The sequence below is a fragment of the Limanda limanda genome, chromosome 18 (assembly GCF_963576545.1).
Source record: "Limanda limanda chromosome 18, fLimLim1.1, whole genome shotgun sequence".
NCBI lineage: Eukaryota > Metazoa > Chordata > Actinopteri > Pleuronectiformes > Pleuronectidae > Limanda > Limanda limanda.
In genome coordinates, this window is record NC_083653.1 from 16328925 (window position 1) to 16353206 (window position 24282).

At 42.9% G+C, this 24282-nt stretch overlaps 1 protein-coding gene across 4 annotated transcripts in view; it reads right to left on the bottom strand.

Moving 5' to 3' along the window:
• ccdc85cb (coiled-coil domain containing 85C, b) overlaps positions 1-24282 on the bottom strand; it is a 47589-nt gene that overhangs the window by 4732 nt on the left and 18575 nt on the right. Inside the window, exons 2-4 of one of the 4 annotated variants that reach the window (XM_061091852.1) lie at positions 9883-9962; positions 8768-8809; positions 4031-4132 (exon numbers count right to left, since the gene is read on the bottom strand). In XM_061091852.1, the coding sequence (XP_060947835.1) occupies positions 4031-4132; positions 8768-8809; positions 9883-9962 (224 nt within the window). Of the gene's footprint in view, positions 1-4030; positions 4136-8767; positions 8810-9882; positions 9963-24282 lie in introns of all 4 variants that reach the window. The other 3 variants (XM_061091851.1, XM_061091854.1, XM_061091853.1) reach the window with 3 other exon arrangements.

Consider the following 24282-nt stretch of genomic DNA (forward strand, 5'->3'; position numbering starts at 1 on the left):
TGTTTGATTTATCAGGAGAGATTACTTTCTCTGTCGTGCTGAAAATACCATCCCCTTCATCCCGGCTCAGATCACCTCGCGCCTGCTCTTGTGTTTTTTTTTGTTGCATCTAGCATGTTTCCAGCAGCCAGCCAGGTCTGCTACCTGCATGCACACTGTGATTTAACCTGCTGTGATGGGAGCGGCCGGCCAGAAAGAGAAGCAGGCGAGTCGCGCTTGACTCATCCCACCCCCCCCGGTTAGTTCCAGACAGTGGCTCACTGTTCGAGAGGGACACAGAGATCGCTGGGACACACAAAGGCAACATTCACAGCAACCTGGCATCGGGGCCGTAGCCTGATTAGACACAGCTCCGTGACTCTGTTAGCCAGGGTTCAATTCTCCACTCGCCACCAATGCATTCGCCACCCCCTACCCTACTTGGGTGCCTGAGTAAGGCCACAAAAAACAACAGAAACCGATAAAATAATAATAACTGTTGATGAGGCCAAGAGGGAGGGAGGGTGTGTGGAAACTGTCCGTTCACATCACATCAGCCGCATGAAAAGTTGATGTTTCCCTGGTCCTGAGGGAGGTGACCTGACACATGCTCACCTGACAACCACAGAAAACCACTGTTTGTCTTACATGTGCCTGTATGATCAGCATTTATGTATTCCTGAGGTGGGAATTCTTATATTCTCGAGAGAGGGAAAAGGGTACATGGGTTTTTATTCCATGGGTTTTCAGGAGCATTGATATAAGAAAGCTGGGGAATATAATGAAAAGGTTCATGTGAATTGTGGTCGTTAATTGCACAAAAAAAATAGATCTGTTCAGCAACACACAAAAGATTCAACATGCAAAAACTAGTTTTCCAAACACTCCCTACTAACAGCCAGGGCAGAGCGTGTATTCTCTTTTTTGGGTGGCTGTGACTCAGGGGGTAGAGCGGGTTGTTCACTACCCAGAAGGTGCGTGGTCCATTCCCTGGCTCCTCCGTTCATACCAGAAGGTCCTCGGGTAAAACACTGAACCATTGCCCCTGAGGTTTGATGGATGATAGAGATAGGGCTGCTGATAGATGCACTGTATCAACTGTAAAGGGACTTTTTCAAGACTAGAAAAACTTATTTGTATTTTAATGTAAAATGTTATTTTAAAGGAAATAAAGCCAAACTTGAATTTATGTGCACAAATACAGTTTGTGGCATATGGAAGAAAAACTGTTGTTGCAATGCATACATTTTTTTTTCCTTCATTGTATATATTTTGTTATAATTACTTCTTTATTATTTATCAATTTATTACTGACTTGTTTGGGAGTTCTTCTTCCTTATAGGTTTTTGTGAGTTTTAAAATAAAAATACTCTATGTGCAATTTCAGTAGCGGTCAAAAAGTTATTTACAGATGGAATCTCATTTTTAAACCATGTTGAAAATAACGGATAACAATAGCTGCCTAAACCATTTAGAATCATAGGTAATTCATTATAAAAAATAACGATCTGAATAATGTCTCGGGTGGTAGCTTCATATGACAGCACCTCATTATTCAACGGCTACATCAAACACAAATGATTTACAGAATAAATCCCCATGTTAAACACACTCCCCACTGTGTGTATATCTTCTTGTTTAAGGTCAAAACGACAAGTTCTTACATCCTCCTCTCTTCTGTGGGTTAGAGCTGTAAAGTGAACTATGAGGACACTTCCAGTATCACTGTGTTGAACTTTTCTGTTTACTCGACGCTGCAGCTCCACGCAGTAAAGGAAAGGATTTGGACAGCAGCTCAGAGCAATGTTTACAGTTCATCTGGACGTACAGTTGGTTACGGCTCGTCTGCATAAACACGCCTGATTCAGGGTGAGGGCGGGTGAACGCTGTCAGAATCAATGGTTTGTAGTTGGAGCACACAGAATCTGGATGCTTTTTTTTCTCCTTTTCATCTTTCTCGCTTCCGACACTATCACGCACGCCCGCCCCTCTGACCTGAAACTGGGCCGGACTGAGAGAAACAGGACTAATCATAAAGGATGAGCTGATGGATCAGGATGGGTTCAAGCAACATGACTCCAGTTCACTGATGTTCTGCTGCTGTAGCTGCCACATCGCTCATCCTTCTCTTTCTCTCCCACGTTCATTGTCACCATCCAAGGACTTTGTTGAACTTGAGCCACTTAACACTTCACAGCGTTGTCTCGACAACAAAGCCATCGGAAGGAGAAGATGTGAATCATGCTGCACACAACTGATTTGCCAGGATTGTGTCATAAGCTTGCTGAAGACTCCGGGAGTGTCTGGTGTTTGTGCAGATTAAACAAATGATAAACTGATTTATTAGAATGAAATACAATTATTATTATCATCATCATTACTACTACTGTTACCTGGTGCTAACAGCCATTCTGACAGATCTCTCTAATTTCTGTCTCCCTCCCCCCTGTCTCTTCTCTCCCCTCTTTTCCATCCACTTCTCCTCTTTCACATTTTTTTCTCTGCTCAACCCAAACAGTCCAGGCCGATTGAGCCTGGTTTCTTCCATTCGAAGGGTATTACATAATATAATATAATATAATATAATATTGTAACATAAAACAGGCTCCACCCTAATTCGGGAAAAGATTTTTGCTAAAAGTGACTTTCTGTGCAGGGAGCATGAGCACTGGCTCAGGAATTCTATGACTTTACTCATTTTAAAGAAATAATTTTCTGCTACAAATTAATTAATTTGTTTTAAATATTTCATTAACACAGAGAAATATGGACAAACATATTGGCTCCCAACCTGACAGCCTCAGGGTATTGTTTTCTTGAATTAATAACAATTAATGCAAAGGAAGGATGTTTATGTTGATGAACATTAAATTGTGAAAACACAACTTTATCCAAGAAGAAGGACAATCAGGACTAAAATATTATGTCATTAGGAAATATTTTCTATATTTCAGTATATTTGGGTTACACTTACTATTTTCTACCCATTTTCCTGTTATTATAATTTCCAGGAAATAAGAAACAGTTAAGCGGGAGTTCCTGGGTACACGGTTACAGTGGATTAAATATGACTGTCAATTCAATTAAATATTGTCAATGTCAAAAGGATGCCAAATGTCAAGGAGCCAAAATTCACAGCTCAAGTCAATATCATGACCTTGCTTTATGTGTGGAATTAAACGCCGGCGGAGACGACCATCCACATAATTGGCAGTTTATCCTTCCTCCTGCTGGGAGAGACCTTTGTCGAGGTCAAGGGTCACGGACGTTATTAAGCGAGGAGGAGACGGGCGTGACCCACAAGCTTAAAAAGGTGCGAGCAGGCCTGCGCCTCACACTGGGCCGGTGATTAAAACATAATATTGATTTTTTACACGGGGAAGATTTAGTCCTGCGGGTAGCGGCATAGCCCGACTCTGACCTTGCTTAAGCAGTCAGAAAACAATTATCCAGCCTCTCCTCCCGGACACCGGCAGGGTCAGGCGGTGGATTGTCGAGAATTATTACTTTCATAGCGGGATTCGATTCAAACCGTCTCCCGGGGGCAGGGGGGGGGGGGGGGGGGATGGAACTGAAAGGCCAGGATGAGGGAGTGAGAGTAGGGAAGGCTGACTCCTGTCTCCATCTTACTCGCTCTTCTTCCCATTATCTTTTCCCAATCCATCTTATTTTCTTCCTGTTCCTCCCTCTCTTGCTTTCTTCCTGTTTGTGTTGGACATGGTGCCGTGTAAGCGAGAGCAACGGTTGCATGTCTAGGTATAATTGGAGAGTTAGCAGCAAAGTGAATTAGAGCTGACTTGACTTGATTCCGCTGTGGAGGCACGAGTACAGTCCTCCCTGCAATTAAGTCTGTGTGGGCCTGGGTGCAATTAAACCCAGGCTCTATACCACATTTGTTATAAGCAGAGTCCTGGTGTTGATCTCTGACTGCTGGAGAGGAGAGATACGAGTGGGTGCGCCCGCCCCCCCGATGTGCGTCAATGTGAGTCCTTGTATGCGTGCACCCTGCTTGTATGCATGGGCCTGTGTGAACTTGTGCGTGTGTACTGACCATGTGCATGGCGTCCTGGCGCTGGGGCAGTGAGGACAGCTGAGACTCGGAGTGGTAGAGGGTCATTCCCTTCCTCAGGACACGGAGGTCACCTGGGTTACACTGCTGGACACAAAACAAACACATCATTAAAAAACAAACTCGTGGCTATAGTTAAAATCTAATTGCCCCCACAGCAAGGGGGTCATGCTTTCACATTGTTTATCCTTTGTTAGTTAGTTAGAAGGATTACGCAAAAACTCCTGGACAGAAACTTGGTGGAAGGATGTGTTACGGGTCAGGAAAACACCCATTATATTTTGTTTTGCCTTCTCTGCAGCGTTTCCCACAGAATTAATTAAATCGATGGCAGGTGCACATGCATGATCGTCGCCCTATTGCCCAAGTGACAGATAAAGAGACTAACAGAGTACTGGCTTGAGAGAGAGAGAGAACAGCATTGAATTCCACTTAGGGGAACGTGCACAATCGCAGCTGAGGTCGGACTGTCTGCGTGGACTTAGACAACCTAATGCAGAGAATGGCTCTACACACAACTACACAATGCAGCAATGGAGCAAAACACCAGCTAATAAATCATTTCTGTTTTTATGAGAAGTGTAAAACAGTAGTTGGTTTATTGTCTAAAAAGGACATGGCAGGTTTTATATATATATAGTATATACCCTAATACTATAGGAAATGCAGGGAAGATGTTTGATATCTAACAAGTCAGCGCGTAACGCCTGCCAGGTTGATTTATCATAGCTCTGCATTTGAGTGAAGATATTTTTTCAAAGACGAACGTGACAGAAGGTTTGAGATAAAACCTCAATTTGAAAGGCAAACACTGAACCTTAAATCATTTTGAATGCTTACATTTAAAACCACATTAAATGAAACTATAAAAATCCTGTACTAAAAACAAATGCATAAAAAAATGCTGCCAGTAAAACATTTATTGCTGCCAGTGTTGGTCTGGCTCCACTGTGCATATTAACATCCTCAGTGATGGTTCATTACAGGCTGTAGTTCCGTTCCGCACCCCCCCCCTCCATTACACTGGCACCTGCCTGCACTCGCATTGTCAGTCGGACGCCATCGCTCCGAGCACTTCATTTGCGGAGCTGATTTTTATTTGTTGTGGCTGTCTCCATTAAAGGCCCTTCAGAGCACCGGGGCCGTATCACATTGTGCATCATCAAGGGCCATTACGCAGGGACAGTGTTCCCAAGATTTGTCCTCATTAGCAGCAAAAAGACCACTGGTTCCTGGAGGCAGTAACCAGCCTGGCTTCTCTCTGTGGGCTAGGACACGGCAACACCACGGTTCCTTATGACATTTCTCATGTCACGCACCGATGTTCCCTCTGTGCGACGAGCGGTGTGTAAACACACGTGATGCCGGGGAGCACTCGGGCTATAAATAACCCGACGAGCTGTGGGTGAGCGTCTACGAGTGCGTGGACATTGTGCTGTCTGCCGCTGGATTCCCTCGGTGCCACATCCACTCAGGTGCACGCTCACACATCCGTTTTGCTCATAATCGGCGTTCACCTCGTCTTCTCTGCTCCCCTGTCCTCTCTGCTCTTCCAGCTCGGTATCCTCTCAGTGTTACCCTAACCTTTCCCAATCCTTCCCTTGACACGTCTTCATCTACCCTCTGGGTTTTTCACATTCATGCTCTCAATTCTGGGCCTTTTCTAGCATCTTTTTGCCATTTCTGGCTCTCGGCCTTGTGCCTTGTGTAGGTTATTTCTGAAAGTAATATCTCAAGTAATGTAGCACATAGCTCTGCCAAAGCCCAACAGTCCCCTTATGAGACCACATTTAAATCTACTAGATTCAGATTTTGAGTTGGATTTGCACCAAATTTCTCAGTTCACAGATTCTCATTCAGATCCATGAATTATGAAAACATAACCTCCTTGACGCATGTAGGAAGAAGACCTGCTTTGATCAGAAGGAGTTTTCTGACTAATGAATATTACCCGGGAAGTCTAGTTTTACAAACAAACCAACATGTCTCCAACTTTCCTTCCTTCCATGAATTGACCTTGGCTTCGCTGGGTACTCTACTGGGTAGTCTGAAATAATTTTTTCCTTCTCAAAATGAAGCCCTATATAGTAATACAAGAACAATTATTTCTGTACTACTGTACTTTATTATGCAAATAAACAATTTTGTGCCAAAGACATGCGTCTTAAGCTTCTGTGCTAACTACAGACTAATGAAAAAATTTTTAAACACGACTATATATTGGAGTCAGTCTCAGCTGTTAATTATGAAGTTTCACCCATTTTTATAGCATTAAATAACCAATTAAAACCAACTAACCAGAAAAATATAGCACTGAACATAAATCAGTGAACACAACTACCTACAATGACAGAAACAATCTGTGAGAACAATGTCTATGACATGTACTTTGACCCTTTAGATTGGTCCTTGTCCCATCAGCAGGATTTATAACTTGTATTGCAGCCAGCCACCAGGTGAGGCTTTCAAGAGGCTTTGGCTTTACTTTTGGGGAGTGGTCATGTCCCTCTGAATAAAGACTAAGATTCTTCTTCCCATGTCTGCGAGGGTTTTCTCTCAGAACTCCAGCTTCCTCCTGCGGTCTAAAGACACGCAGCTCATACTAACTGGAGACACTAAATTGCCCTTAGGTGTGAATGGTTGTCTCTATGTGTCAGCTCCTTCCCCACCTTGATCCTCCAAAGATAAGCTGACGGATGGATGGATGGACGCACAGATGGATTGATGGATGGATGGTTATGCATCCTGCTAAATGCTACACAACTTTAAAAGCCCACTGTTTCAAAGACTCTTAATAATTCAGAGTGGTTGATTTTCTCCCGCTGGCATAGCAACAGTTAGTAAACCATGTTACACTCCATGGTTTTCAAGCTGATCCGAGTCAATAAATCAGTCAATGAATAAAGGCATAATTCATTAACCCCTGTCATCATTCAGGTCCACTGATTCCCACTGCGGTCCGCTCTCCGCAAGATGACTTCAATTACCCTGCAGTTAGTGGACTGGAGTATCATCTGAATCTGACACATAAATCATTTAATTCTCAGAGTCATGCTGCAGAGCACTTAGTTGCTCAGGATAGAGTGGCAGCGAGCTGGTGGGGAAAACCAGAGTGCCTCACACTTCAGTGACTGAACAGAGACAAGTAACCGTTAAAGGACATGGGGGATCGGAGTGGGAGAAAAGTTTGAAAAAATCTTGTGCATGAACGTGATCAAGCATGCTTGTGGTCCTGCACAGGCAAACACACACACACACACGCACCCTGTTTCTCTCTGTGATTACACCTGTGCTTTGCAGGACTTTGTTCCTTTCGGCCGTGGGACCATGTTATTAACTCTCTCTCTCTTTCTCTTGTCCCTTCTGTACAGTAAAACCATTCAGCCTGTTTGGAAGGGGCAACATTCCTGCGATAAGAGGCTATTGTTGCCTTCAGGCTTAACAAGGTTTCACTGGACCCGTTTCGTAACACAGGAAGTTAGGCAATATGTCCACTGAGGCAACTAATCCATTGTAACAACCCCACCTGAGAGCATTCACACACACACATCAGTATAACTGTTGCATAAGAGTCAGGTTAAAAAGTAAACCGGAGAAATGACATTATTTGCCGGAGCAAAAGAAATCAAAGTTTATAAGAGACACAACAGTTGAGATGTTTCAGAACTTCAGACAGACGTTTCATCATTCCTCACTCGCGTACAAGTTGTCGGCCATGCATTATGGATGCCTGCTTCTACCTGAGTTGCCTTTGCAGCTTAAATTATTCAGCCCAGCAGACGTCCCGACAAGCCAGGACAAGCGTTTGTCATTTATGCACCGGAGCACGATGTAGCGTTCGTTCACCTGAGGTGCCTCGTACCAGACAGCGACTGAGCGGTGCAGACCGGCTCCGAGCGCAGAGAAAGGCTTTCCTGCCAAGATACAGGGCTACCTCATTAGCACAGCATGCTAGCAGAGCACACGGGGACCAACGAACAGGAGTGGACACAGAGGCAGGACCTTTAGATGCAGACTAAACTTTGTGAAATGTGCACTGTGTCAGAGCTGTTTCAGGTCTGTGGTGATGTTTGAAGCTACACTTTGTTGTATTGATCTGTATTATTATGGATAAAATACAAAATCTAACACAATATGTATGAATATAGCATTAAAGATAGAGTATTCAGGCGAGAGGTGTCCATTACACACCGCTCTTTCACCAGGAGATATTTATTTTATTTTATTTTTTTAAATGTTTGCATCTGTTGATGTTAGAAGCGTAATCAACATACTCGCTTGCAGTCAACACAGCAAGGGATCTCCTGCTGTGTTCTCAGATCAGATTCTTCTGAATCTCTACAGACTATATAGGAGGCCAGGCGTAGACTAGCAGTTTTTATGCTAAGCTAATCGAACCAGCTGTTGGCTGTTGTGTCATATTCAATGAATATTATACATGAGAGTAGATTTAATCTTCTTATCTAACTCCCAAGCAAGAGTAAATAAGTTTATTTCAGTCCTTATGAACATTATCAGAGAGTTGATTCAGCAGCTGTCTGAATTTCAGCATAAAGTGAACATGTTCATTATTATATATGTCCCCCCTCTGTATAAAAAAAGCCCCCAAGCTCAAAGCTGTAAAAAAGTCCCACCACCAAACAAATAAAAGGTGGAAAAGAGTCTCAACCGGCTGACATACAGAGAAGCCCAACGAACGGTGGCGTTTCAGAGAGTTACCTTTTTCGTCTGTATCTGTGATAAGCTATACCGGCTATTAGCCTGGAGAGAGAGAAACACATGATGCAGTACTGGTTCATTATTGGAAGGTTGTCATTGTACTCTTTCTGGGCTCAGAGAAAAACATACAGTTAAAACAAATGACAAGACAAAGAAAAAACACAAAGACAGACAGTCGATTTAAAGAAGTAGGTTCATCATATGTGTCCCAACTGCTTTGAAACAATGTGTAGCATCTCACTGTAGCACTGAAGGGCTGTAAGGATTCCAACCTACACTCTCTGCCTACGTATTCAATCTGCTGGGAGATAATTGAGGGAGGAGAAATCGCTTTTTAACAAAGGAATAAAGGCTTCGAATCAAAACGCCTTTTGAACTTTGGAATTAAAACTCAACTGTCTGAAGCCTGACATGCATTCAAATAAACTGGAAGCCTAACGATGAAGCAGAGATAACAAATGGTATATAAAAGACCACTATCTATATTTACGCTTTTGTGTGAGCTTACAGTTTGTTCTCCTACATATGACTTGTTTCCGTGATACATCTATTTGTGCAGATGTAACACACACACACCCACACACACACACCTCTGCAGACTGACATGACCTCCTGGTGAACCAGACCAAATATTCCAAGCCCCCACCCTCCCCTTTCTCACACTCCCACCTCCACTCGCTCAACCCTCCATCCTCCAAATTCGAGAGAAGTCAGAGCAAGGTCAACTTTTGGAGAAATGCTTTACCCCGTCACTGTCACTTAGAGCCCTCTCTCCCTCCCCTCCACCTCCTTTTTCCTCCTCTCATCTATCCTCCGCTCCCACAGTTCCCCTCCGGGGGCTAACATCGCTGCTCGCTGCCGAGGCGTACTGACTCCCCATGAATTAAACATGGGTAAACATATTCTCCAACTAACAGGCAGGGTGTTGTGAGGGGGTGGCTTCAGAGGAGGCAGCAGGCAGCCACTTCATCTCAAGCCGCCGCCGATCACATGCTGCTGGCCGAGTTAGAAAGTTGCACAAGAGTTCAGTGACTGGGCTAATGGCGTGACTCCTGAGCGAGTCTCTCCACTGAGAGTGACGCACATCTGCAAAGGGTATAACGTGTGAGCCTCACCTGTGTGAGGAGCTTAGTGTTATCGTCCTCCAGGATCCGCACCTTCGTCTCCAGCTGTCTGATGTAGTTGGAGGAGGGATCTGGAGGAGAGAGGAAGCAGAAAGAGAGCAGAGGTGATTAGCATTTAAAAGAACTCGATCAGAAAACAGGGTCAGGGCCAGTGGAGCGAACGGGCCCCATAGAGCTAGACAACATTGTTATGCACTTAGACACATTCCAGATGAGGTTGTGGTTCAAGTCCGAAGTTGGAATATGGGCAATATGTTGTCTTCTTATTAACATGAGCTTTTATTTTGAAACTGCAACCAAAAAAGCAGACTCACACACACAATTCTAACTGTTTACTATGAATTAAAGTACTTAACCACATGATTTCTAATAGACTCAGCAGCCACATGAGAAATAAAAGAAAAAAATCAACTTAAGTATTTTAGTAGTACGCAAATAACTTGTACTTTCAAAATCAAATAATGTGTAGGAGGAAACAAGAATTTAGAGAACGCTAATGTTTAACACAATAACTGTATATAAAGACACATCTCCACTGCCTCCTTCTGTAATAAGCCAAAACATCTTGGATGCGGCTTCTGCCATCTTGGTGATGTCAAGCAGAGTGGAGTTGTGTCACTCTAATGTCAAAGGTCAAACGCTGAGCATTCCCACCCAGATTAGCAGAGCTTGACCTAACTTTTGACCTCACGCTCGACTGTGGTCTCCCAGTGGGTTCCACACTTTCTCTGTGCCTCTAGTTCATTCAGGGTGAAACATCTGAGATCGCTGTGTTTTTTTTTAAACATGTCACAAAACTGTATCTTTCTCTAGACACCTGACAAACCGTGGCCTAATTTCAGCACAGCAACACACGAGCATAGCTGATCCGGATACCGCAGCGCTGAGCGTTAACGCGACTCGGAGGGTTCAAACGAGGGACAGCGACTGTGTGAAGAGCGGAGGTGCAGTTTGACTTTAGTGGGTGCCACACACAGCTTGTTATCTGAAAAGCCATGTTTAATTTACAGCGAGATCAAAGCCGAGCTGTGCACAGGAAGTGCACGTCAGCAGCAGCGAGTGAGGAGCAACAACACTGTGCACACAGATGGATTTTGTTTTGTTTTCTAAGAGGAAGTACAGAGAGACTGAGAGAGGAGACAGAGGAGATGGAACAAAGCCGGTGGGGAGGTTGCTGATGAAAATGACGGGTTGAGTAAGATGCCGATGAGAAGCCGGTGCTGTAGGGTATTACACACACACACACACACACACACACACACACACACACACACACACACACACACACACACACACACACACACACACACACACACACACACACACACACACACACACACACACACACACACACACACACACACACACACACACACACACACACACACACACACACACACACACACACACACACACACTAAATCACAACTTGTTGCAGTGACGCAAGTCAGTGACCTTGGTTTTACCCGAGCAAGTTTTTTATAACCTAGCTGATGAGTTCTTTGCGACCAGGGGGCACTATTCTGCAGAAACAACTATCACCCACACTTAACAGCAGCCTGGGTTGTGTAGATTTACAATGACAAACTCTTGGTCACAAATAAAAATAAAACATGTTTTACGAGTTTCAAATGCAGTGAGGAAACTGGTCTCAGACTTTGACACCCCACAGTAGATGCATGTTTAAGTGTGTGTTTACATGCACTTGTGTGTTTACATGTTTACGAAGCTACTTTTGGTAAATGGTAAATGGATTTGTATTTATATAGCGCTTTTCTAGTCTGATGAAGACCACTCAAAGCGCTTTACAGTACAGTTTCACATTCACCCATTCACACACACATTCATACAGTGCATCTACTTGCAGCACTTTGTTATTCTATGGGGGGCTATTGAGGGTTCAGCATCTTGCCCAAGGACACTTCGGCATGCAGATGGTTCAGACTGGGGATCGAACCGCCGACCTTCAGGTTGGAGGACGACCACTCTACCCCTCAGCCACAGCCGCCCACACTTTTGACGATGCAGTAAATGCAGTTTTTTTATTCAGTGTCCTTATTCCTAAACAAATTGTATATAACCCAGTTTTCATAGAATACATAAAAATAAATGCTGGTTAATTGCATATAAATATAAGATTTGAATATGCATCAAGTCCATCCTCAAAAACAACAGATCTGATTATTAAAATGATAAGTTAATATATGATCTCAAAATCAGTGGGTTTTCATGACTAAATAGCAGATTATTTGTGAAAATCGGACACGTACACTGTGTGTTGTCTCAGCACACAGCCTGTCCTCCCACTCCACAATCAGTCCAGATGCACCTTCGACACTTGAAAGATTCAAGCTAAATAAGTATCATATCATGGTAATGAGTGAGGAGAAATCCGATCACTGACTACCTGAATGTAAACAAAATTTGTACAGATTTCCAGGCTTTCTGGCTTCCATAATCCTGTTTGTGATGGTGCTAGAACTCTGTATCTGAAAGCAGACACAAAGAGCGGCCCCAGCGGGACCTGCAGGCCTGTTTGTGTCCAGCCCTTTGACTCTTGAGGCGAGCCGGTGCAGACAGCGCTGTCAGGCTGCTGGTTATCCGACGGGTGGACAGAGGCTGCAGTGACCAGAGCTGCTAATCCTCCCTTCCTGCCCTGTGACACTCTAATCTGGATTCATCTGCTGCCCTGACCTGTGGCCAAGATCTCAAGCCGATTAGGGCGACGGTTCCTCAGTCTTCACTCAACGCCGGCTCACTCAAACAACAAAGGGAGAAGCCTCGGAAAGAAAGAAAGAGGGAGAGGGAGGACGGAAAATGAATTCTGATCGCTTTGGTGTGTATGTTAAGATTACTAACAGATGGAGATCTTTCTGTCAGTAATCCAATAAACTCCAAAGTTATCCGAGTCTGTCGGGCTCATTTCATTTTTATCTCTTAAATTAATTAAACAAAGATGAATTTAAGCACTCAACTGTAAATATCGATATATAGCTCAGACATATAGCAAGCTAGAATTAGACTGAAGTGAGGAATCCCACTGCTATAAGCGTTGTGTCTGCGTCTTCACATATCACACAGAGCACCATCCCTCCCTTCCACTGCCTATCTATAAGCCTTTGATGTGGTACGGGGGGGGTATGTTAAATCTCGGAGCGCATCACGCCAGCATCACGCATGGCATTATTAAGTAGTGACGCTTAAATATGTGTAGATCTGCCGTGGGAACATTCGCGGGAACACACGACATGCACGGAATGCCTCAACACCTCCTACACACCCACACCCACACCCACACACACACACACACACACACACACACACACACACACACACACACACACACACACACACACACACACACACACACACACACACACACACAGGGATCTGCAGGGGTGAAGCCAGCCTGTCACCCTCTCTTTAACAACCGACTCCAGAGAGTCATCCCGGTGGGAGCGGGGGGGACAGGTTATTGAACCACACCACTGCTACATCTCCTTTTTTTTATTACACCCAACCGCCCCTCAGGCTTCACATCCTCTCCTCACTGCTCCCTCGTGAAGCTGGAGGAAAAGCCAGCAGATCACACAGGGATGATAGAGCCGAGCCAAAAATAATTCTATTATTACTAATGCATAATCTGAACGCAATCTTTAGATCTTACAATGCGCAGTGAGTAAGTAGGCGGGGAAGAAATACCCAACTCAGCATTAAAGAATATATATATATATAGAAGCATACATTTGGTGAGAGAGGGATTGAGAGAGAAGTAAGAAGAGAGAGGGGGAAACCTCTCAAGTACAAGGGAGCTATTTTTATCTTCTTAAGTGTTGTTTACCCAAATGAATTGAGCTGATGTATGTGCGAGGTTGTGTGTGTGTGTGTGTGTGTGTGTGTGTGTGTGTGTGTGTGTGTGTAGGACAAAAGGTGACGCAGACAGTGGCGTGAGTCCGTCCCCCTCACCATGCGTCACTTTACATCACGTCAGGGCCACTCTGACCCACTTCTCGTGGCCACTCCTTCCTTAACTCTGCCCCGCTCCCTTCCCTCCGTTTCATTCCATCCCTCCGCTTTTAACTGCTCCTTCCATTGTCTTTCCTTTTCCACCCTCAAAACAAGCACAAGCTCTCAAGACACTGACCCATTAGTGAACTTTGCTGGTTGGTGACGTTGTCATCCGTGTTTCTATGTTAAACAGAAGCTCCCAAAAAGTTGTGTGTGATCATCCACAGGTCATGACCTCCGATGGCCCTTCTTTGTTTTCTACTGTGCTCCAAACCTCCTTCAACCATCTGTCCATCATCACAGCCTCTTCTGCACAATGCAACACGTACCCATCACCGCATTGTCTGGGTTGTTTTTCTAAGATACAACCACAAGGAGTGAGGCACAATTCTCAAAATGAGAATGAAAACCAGTGCAGTATTAAAACAGTGAGAGAGGCTTGACCACAGTGTGTTTACAGACCTGCTGCATGAGCAGGAAAGTATTTAATCTTGGAAAACAGTCCGTACTCAAGGCCACGTACGACTCGGCTGACCTAAATACTTCAAAGCTGCGAAGCTTTGACCACTGCTGTGGTAATCAACATGCAGTATTTGAAATACTGCATTTTGGTTTGTTTGTTTATAGCCCATGACATAAGTAATAGCAATGTAATATTATTCATTATGCAACAACATTAATTAGTATTAGTTTGTAAGACAACAATATTTTTCATCTTAGCACTGACACTCAGCTGAGAGAGCTGATTGGGGAAATCATTGTGAGATTTTTGGTTTTGGTCAGTCAAGGAGAATCCAAAACGCTGCCAGCCTTAGAATTTAAATATGAAGAAACTACAATGACTCCCCATAAATTCACTGAATCAGCATCAAATGGCCAAAACTTATAGATATCACTCCCATAAATGTGCCTGTTTTTTCTTTTGTTAAGATCCATGAATTATTCCCGGGAAATGAGGGGAAATATTTCCTGGATCCACCCCACGATCTGGGTCTTCTCCAAAATTAAATGGGTTCTTCCATGACCCATAATACACCCTTTCACCAAGTTTCATAGTAATCAGTTTTGGAGTTTTTGTGTAATCGTGCATACAAACCAACAAAGTATAAGTTTTGAAGTAAATGTGATTAGGTTTGATTCCTTATAATATAACTTTACATTTATACTCTTTTGAGGTGTGAGCGATACAATTCTCCTCCTTACATTTCTAGTTCCTCCATCCCTCCATCTGTTCTCTTTGTCACGCCCTTCCTATACATGTCTCAATTCCCAGTGTGGGGCAGAGGGTGGGAGTGGGTTTATTGGAGGTCAGACCAGGCCACTCTTTTCAGGCAGAAGGGTGTTGCAAGAATAAGCCCGGTTAGCTATTAGACCATGCAATATATATACTTGTTATTTAGCTGGTATTGGCAGGAATGTATATTACAGCACAACCAGCCTCCACACTGTTGACTCTAAGGTCTTTCATACATCAAAAAGCTTTGGTAAAACAGTAGAGTTAAAAAGGACTCGGCTTTGGAATCCCCTCATGTTTTCCAGTCGGATCCCTCGGCTGTTTAGAAGCCTGCAGTGCACAGAATCACTCTGCTTTTATTATTCCTGGCTCGGCTCCGGCTTTCATCTCCCATTCACAGCTGTATCGCAGTGTTTGAGCACAGAGACATGGATATTCTCTCAGCGATGAGTGTGTAATGTGTGTGTCGGGGTATGAGCGAGCGCCTATGTGCAGCATTTGTACAATAGGGAGTGCCTGTGGGTTGCATGGGTGTCTACGCTGAGTGTGTGTGCATGTGGGAGGGAGGGAGAGCAAGTGTTTGTACAAAAGAGGGGATTTTGTGTGTGTGTGTGTGTGGGTATGCGTGTGTGTTAGTATGTGTGTTTAAGGCAGGAGGCTGGGTCAATTACCTCAAGATGTTGAAGAAAGAGCAGAAAGCCTCTACACATGTCTCCCTCTTGATTCTCTGCACCAACACCCAAATAAAAGTACAGCAGAATTCCGTGAAACCTGACCTCAGCGGCTACAGTGCATCCAATTTATCAAACAATAACATCTCCGTTAAGGGGCAACTTTCAAAACTCCAGAGAGAACATATTAAATCCATACGGGCGATCCGAATGGGGCCCAGCTTTGAAAACAGAAAAAAAATTAGGGAAAAAGAAATAATGAAAGGAGAGAGGCCCCACTGCCTCTAAAGTCAGATCCTACAGACTTCTTCAGATCTGGTTTTAACACGCGTCCCTGAGTGATCCGCTCCCGTGTGTGAACGAATACTCCAAGATGTATTGGACATCTGATGATTCAGACCACATTGGGAGTTTCATTAGACCTTATTTTAGCTGCGTGAAAGAATGCAGTCAAATTTGGACCGAACACAAGTGTTCAAGTGAGGGGTCCATGGGTACGGGTGGATGACAAAATGTAGCAGACCCCATCTGACCGTTCGATGCAGAAACTATGAATTCACCTTTAGATACCAGGCGTCCCTCTTTCTTCAGCCTCAAGAACATCACTAAGGCATAGGGATGGGGGGAAAAATCGATTCAGTTACAAATTGCGATTCTTGTGAATGACGATTTTGAATCGCCATGCTGCTTTTTTTTTTTTTTTTTTCAAAAACATATTTATTGGTTTATACGTGGGGGGGGGTATATGGGGGGAGCAACATCACCCAAGAGCATGTTGACCAGCTCTTGTTTTTGCACAAGAATCTAAACATACCCAAGAACTAGCTTTGCATCGCCTACATGCAAACAACAATAGCCTACTTTTTGTTTATTTCAAAGTTTATATTTTAAGTAAACTTTTATTCATTCTATTTAATTTACCTTTTATTTATTGTTTAAAAGTAGCCTAGGTGGCATACATTTCTTAATCTGTCAGTTTATGTGCAGTTGACAGGGGCTATACAATAATAGGGCACATTTTTATTTATTTTCTCTATTGGCTGCCCGGCAGTCATTAAGTTAATGTTAATATTTGAAATAAAACTTGTAAACCTCTAAGTGAATTTGACTGTGTTGTATTTGAAGGTATGATTCAACATTTTTCCATGGTGCAGTATTTAAAAAAAGAATAACCAAAAGAAATCCCAGGAAATCATAATATCGAATCGCAATACTTACAGAATCACAATACCCACAGAATCACAATACATATCGTATCGCCACTCAAGTATCGTGATAGTATCGTATTGTGAGGTCGCCGATTCCCATCCGTACTTAGGCATGTGCAGAAATCCAATGCTTGATGGGCCTACCACGCCTGGTTATACTTGGTAAGATCTGACTGACTGATCGCCATTCAGGGGAGACGTTAAGCAAAGTACAATTAAAAACTGATTATTTGAAAAACTGTTTCAGCTCTCTGTTCCATATTTGCACAGCCCACACACTCCAAAGAGGACTGACATGTGGATATTTGTTTGCACTCTAAGGTATGTGCGTGATGCGTGCATGTGCAGGACAAGTGTGTTTATGCTTCTTTTGCCTGGTTGCCCAGCGCTCAGTTGAAGCCAGGGCAAACTGACCACAGGAACAGAGAGGAACCAGTTAAGCGGGCACCCATGCTGCATTAATGAGGGGGGGTGGCAGAACCTGGCAACCCAAGCATGTAAACCGCAGGCCCATGGGAGGGCTTCAAAGGCTCGACTGGTGCATCAGCTGGCAGGGAGCTAACCCCATCTGACAAGACATGGCACTCGTTCTGAGGGAGAGAGAGAGAGACTCACCACCTCACACACACTCTGTGTTGTATGTGACCATGTATGTGGGTGTGGGTGCGGTGTGTTCCGCAGAAAGCGAGACATGTTTTTTCATGAGCATGTGAATGTTGCCGACGTGCGTGTGTGCAGCTCAGTGTGTGATAACAGCCCTGCGTGGCTTCATGCTCGAGGAGGGATGACCCATGCTGAGTGACTCATGTGATAGTTGAAGCGTCAAAATGGATTGGGATTCAAAAGGGCGGCCTAACCCTAACGTCGCCAGGTGAAAACAGGTTTTTAGTCATTTGCCGCACGTCATAATATTTGTAATAATAATACGTTATTTGTAATGCACTTTTCATAGAAATGCAAAATGCTTAACAACAAAGAAATTACAGGCTGCACATGCAAATTGACGAAACATATTAAAAAAATGAATGTAATATTAGATAGAAAATGACAGTTGAAACACCTTGTGGCAAGAAATGGTATAGCAGCATTAGACAGCTACCTAAAATCAGATTTTTCTTTAAAATCACTTTGTAATATTACATTTTGAGGGGGAGGTTTTACAGTATTAAAAACTAGTTCCCGTCCAATTCATCTGTTGATTAGCTTTGGAATGACTTTGGACCTTTGACCACATACAGTTACTGCAGTACAAATTGTGTTTTAACACCTTAAGAGTATAACTTGATATATTGTCTTCTTCTTCCTTTCGTCTTTTTGGCTAAATGCATTGTGTTTTACTTTGATACCTTCATTGTCAAGTTAAGACAAGACAAATACTTATTTTCAACCCTTTTTCTTAAATATCTTGCATCAAACACATGCTATAGATAGCATGGCATAGAACCTGCAAACAACTGTCTTCTGGTTACTCTGAGGAAGAGCTGAAAAAACAACCCTAACCCTAACCCATTGAGTGATTGATTAAAATGAGAAATACGATAAATTTGAACATTTCAAAATGTGTCCTGGGAAATATTTGTGTCATTTGAGAAAATAACTGTTTTGGTAGATTAGCTATTTTTGGCACAACTTCACCTAATTCCAATGTTCATAGTGGAGGGACATGTAGTTAAGTAAAACAACTTCCTCATGGGTTATAAACTATATTATTAATGGAAAGATAAACTGCAAATAAATCAATAATGAAAACAACCGTTATCTAAAGCCAAAGTCAGACTGTAAAAACTTGCACCTGATAACAGACTTTTTATCAGTCTGAGACTACTGCATGGTAATTCAACCTCGTTTTGTTCTTTGATCAAATGGATTGTAAAGTTCTTACGCTTCTCAAACAGTTCTTGGTCCCCTGTGAAAGTTGCAGCAGCAGAAAAACTCTTTAACTGAGCTTCCTGGACCAGATTCCTCTCGTACTTTCCAACATAAATCAATCTGACAGTCTGGATAAAACAGAGAATTGGGACATGGAAACATTATTGACTTTAACTCCACACAAATAACCACTTCATGTTGCGTATAATTATACACACTGTCATTTGAAGTTGTGCGGAGGTCCGTTGGGTCTCTTTAATGGAACAAGTGTTGGTAATGTCTATTGAGTGGAAATTGAAGACCTCTATAAATCTCCTCTGTCTAGGTATTGATCGGTCTGTCAACATCCTCAGTGGGGGAGAGAAGGAATTATTTATAGTCGTTCCAGCAGACTAACAAAGACGTGTGTCTTGTTGCTATAACACATCTGACATCGCGATGCGTCCCCCCCCCCGTCTTCTCCGATCGTCGTCACCACGCTAGCAGGGTCTCGTGAACGCCTTCAAACGCCTGAAGCTGTGCATGGCTTGATGAAGACGTGTCCACGCAGGAGCCAATGTGATTGATCTATAAATAAAAAGTCCTTGACGTAAATGCGAAACTAATTTGTACGGACTAATTGTGATTGTGACGACCGAAAAATTTCCAAAACAACTCCATGTTCTTCTCCAGAACAATCTAACAGCAGCGTCACAGCTTATTTGTTGACAGTGGACGATCAAGCCACTTTCAAGGCTAGTGCCCTATGACCTTAATCTTTTGATTAGGCTAGAAGAATGGCAGCCTGGCAGCCAGTTGGATTTAATCTCATAGATGTGGTCCACAGGCATAATTACGGTCCATGTGTGCATCTGTTGGCTAATTCAGTGCGCGACAAAACAGAAAGAAATTAGCAACATTTGGAGATTGATTGGCCGTGTGGGCTACAGGGAGCTGTATTGCGACTCATGAACCCATTCTGTGTGTTATGTTCCAGATGACTTTTCTTATCCATCTGTCACCTCTGGGTCAAACACGCGAACAAGGTCAGGACCCCCACGAAGCAACGGGTCAGACCTTCCCCAACTGGTTTTCTGGGTAAATGCCAAAACTGAGAACCATCAATTATTGAATGGATTATCTTGAAGAGTTTAATCTGTTCAGTATTTTCCTAATCCAAGAAGACCTTCTATCTCACACTCCGTGACACTCTGAGCCCTTGACACTGCAGGTCAAGGGTCGGGACACTGGATTCCTCTGGATCAGTCACCCAGTTAAGATTTTCTTCTTGCGTAGAACAACATGGTGGGATTACTGTGTGAATGAGTGTTTGCCCTTATTTGTTTTGCCCTCTGTTTGCATTTCAGTATCATACACAGTTAGATGGGATGATTTGTTGTGGGAATCATCTGTGCTGTATTAGAAGGAGTTATGAATATTTACATGTCGCTTAAATTGACGTTTGAGCAAACCTCAGTCAACAAAACTTTTAGAAAATGTCAGCGAACCAGCAGTTAAACTAAGGCCATGTGATAACAGACGCACAGTCTCGGTACGCCTGCGTGTCATCAACATGATACCCCACAGTGCCCATGGAAGGCTTTGCACAAGAGGCTTAGGAGATGGCTGGCTTTACCTCGCACAACCCACCGCAGTGTGTAAACAAACACCAGAGGGCATTGTGGGTAGGGAGCATCCTCCCAGAGCCCATGGCCCTCTTTAACCTCATTCCTCTCCCCGTTACCACGGTTTCACCACCACAAACCCAATGGCAAGCCCCATTTGCATAAATCTGCATACCTCCTTGTTGCTTTAAAGGCATGTGTGACTGACTGCTGAGCTGGCAAAGGCCGAGTAAAGCAGCTAGTGGTTAGATGGTAAATACAGAGGGCGTCCCATCAATAACTATCACCCTTAAACCCCTTTATTATGTGCCTCTGAAAATCCCATCTGCCGTGTGGGTTCTGATGCAATCTTCATACGTTTCAACAATCTGGAAAAATAAGTTTTTCTTTCCGATGACATCACCTCATGTTTTCATTGCCGTTTAAACCAATAATAGCTATGTCGGATTTCATTCAGACGTAAATGAGAAAGGAAAGGAGAGCAGGCAAGATTCAACTTGAGGATGGGTTCTGCTACATAATTAAAATGTTGACAAAATCTCTCTTGCTCTGGTACCTAATCTGTGCTTTGGTTGATGATTATCGGAGCAAAAAGAATTACCTGTGACAACATGTTAAAAATCCTGTAAAAATGTGCTCGGCAAAAGAACACTTGTAAGAATAACACTTTAATAGAGCTCAACAGGGTGGTTCCAGATCAGGGTGTGCGATATGACGATATTAGATCCTGAACGATTACAGAGAGATCATTACAACCATGCTACAGTCCTCTCTCTCTCTCTCTAACTCTCTTTAATAACATATAATAAGTAAATGCCAGTTTGTGGTTTCAATTATACAGTTGAGGCCTGGAGACCTAGACAGTGTTGACGTAATGATGTGGCTCTAACTCGGATCTAGCCAATGGAAAAGCAAACTGGTTCTTAAACAGTTCACAAGTTCAACCAGCTCCAGCACTAGCACTCGATTCACTTTGGGTGGAAAAGTAAGCTTCCTCATTCCAATTTCCTTTAATCTTAAGTAGCAATAGTGCACTTAGCCTGAGTGTCGTTTACCCTTTGAAACCAATGTTCATTTAAGGATGGGATTTATGCTTAATTCTTGTAATTGAATACAAGCCTAAACCATGTCAAAATTCTTGTTGATTGTTCGTACTAGAATTGCACACTTAATAAAAATCAGTTTGGTCTTAATGGTCTGTAATTGTTTTTCCAAATTATGTTTTGTTACCTTGTAGGTCTTTATTTTCTTTTTAATGGGGAAATTAGTTTGGTTGTTATGTTCAGTAACTCGAAAATAGTCTTCAAAACCAACATGAAAGTGATAAGATCGTGGAGCATCCGGCCTGGAATTAAAATAATTATGTACAGTCGTTGATTGTAGCCTTGGCTATGTCCAATATTTGTCCATATATTTCTTTGTTTATTCAAATCTAAAGTTAGTTGGGGATGGGGGAGATTGAGAAATTTACTTCCAGAGCCAAACTCAAAGTGGGCGGTCACTGTTAAACTTTATCATAATGGCCTGTGGAGCTTCTGAGTATTTTCTAACTTCACAAAGACAAAGCTCTCACAAAATAACCTGGAGAAACAAAACCCCCTCTATTAACTGGTGTCATCTGGGTTATTACCAACTATTAACCAAGCACTGGTGGATAAAAGGGATCTGTGAAGGGCCATTAGCACAGTAATTGCCACAAAGAGAAAGAGGCTTTACGTAAGAGCTGTCCAGATAGACAGTTATCTCATCGTAACCACCACTAAAATTGGATTGATGTTGGAGTGGAGTTCCATGGCCTTTGACTCAACCCGACAGCAGCATTTTGAGATGCGCTGAAGTTAAGCGAAGGCGACAGCGCTTATACTCCGCAGTTGTCAGGAAAACAGGCCATTAGAAAGGAAACAGGAGCACGAGAGCGAGACGTACAGTAGGGAGACAACAGATACTGTGCAGACAGGACAGAAACAGGCATAATAACCCAGGGAATTCTATTACATCTCATTATGAGTGGTTAGCGCTGGCTTCATCCAAGTCTCTCGCTACAGAAGAAAAAGCCTGGACTTATTATCTATGTCGCTGCATTTGTCCCTTCTGTGTTTCTCTGGCTTACTTATCAACTCAAAATCCCTCCGACCTCCTGGCGAGAAGTGACCTATGTGCACAACTCCGAGACGTCCTCCTCTGAAGGACAGAACGGTGTGAAGCGCGTTCAAATGGGGACACTGAGCCAAAAAAAAAAATATATATATATATATAACAGTCATCCACAGAAACTGGCTATTTTTATACCCAGAACATGAAACCTCCTTGTAAGAAGCAGCATCAGACCAAAAAAATTACATTTTTATCTACAAAGTGTCTGCATAGTGCATACACTGTCACACATATTCAGAAACACACAAAAGCTTTCCTGTGCCGTTGGTAGGATGCCTCGCAGCTCAAAGACAGAGGGAAATCACATGTGCGTTTGTGTGTATGTGTGTGTGTGTACATGTATGTGAATGTGCGTGTGTAAAAGGAAAAGCTCAAAGGTGCGAAACTGCCAGGCATTCCCAAGGTGTCTGATCTTGTCTAATTGCCTCCAAATGGACCCTGAAGCACAGTGTACACTCCAAAATTGACGGTTTTGTCTCACAAACTCTGGCTGACTTGAGCTGAAATGACAGCGTGACGAATTGCAGTTTTGCTCTGTCATCAGTTATTCTTACCTTTTTAGACTCAAACTTAAAGCGGTTCAAAAACATTTGCTCAACACTGTTTGTGTGCCATAATCACAGGTTGCTATGCATACAATCAGAGACCACTTTTTTTTTTTTTTTTAACAGGTAGCATTTGAGTAATTTACAGGAAAAACTTAGAAAAGCAGTAATTCAGGCATGTGACCAATGAAGGAGCCACATGTCGAAACAAAAACCATGACAGATTATCATATGGGGGAAATTATCAATAGCTTCGATTGACAATTGATGAGAAATTTTATAATTAATATATTCATTTAAAATATGTTGAAATCTAAGTAAACAAACATATACTTGATTTCTGAAGGGAGACAGCTCTAGTTATTTTAAATTCATCGATTTTAGTGAACTGATAGTCAATGATTGACTGACGTATGAACACACATGTTAAACTGTGTATAAACCAGTGTACTATTATTCTTCCATGTATAGCAAATACAAGAATAGTATTTATCTTCTATTTATCTAACGTCTCCGGTTCGAGTGGAGCTTCACTGAATTCTGAATAAACAGGTGAACAGCTCTTTTTGCAGCAGCGGCCTGCTGCCACTGAGACTGGCAGCAGGCCTTTCCCTGCCGCGGCTGATTAACTGCCGGTCACTTTTACAGTTTCAGAAAGTGAACTCCAACAAGCATCACCACAGACCCAGCAAACAAAGAGCATAAAGGATGAACTGGGACAATGCTTAGTTTGATTGTGCGTTCACGTGTGTGTTTGTGTGTGTGTGCGTGTACGTGTGTGTTAGCAGGACGTCAACCAAACCCAGCTCCAATCACACAACAGCAATTTGTCCCACCAGTAAATATCTCCAGTAATCGCAGCTAATGAATGACTTCATTAAGCAGAGCTGCCAGAAACATCAACCCCATTTCCACCCAAGAGGCAATAATGACATTTACAACCAGTGTTGCAGCCTATGTTAAACAAGCTTAGGCCATTGCATTTGATTGGATGATGGAGTGCATTACAGCATTATATATATGTTCTGTATTCCAGTGTGCCAGCAGGGTTTTAAATGTCATTTTATACTGTGCTGTGGTATATCATAACAGTCCATA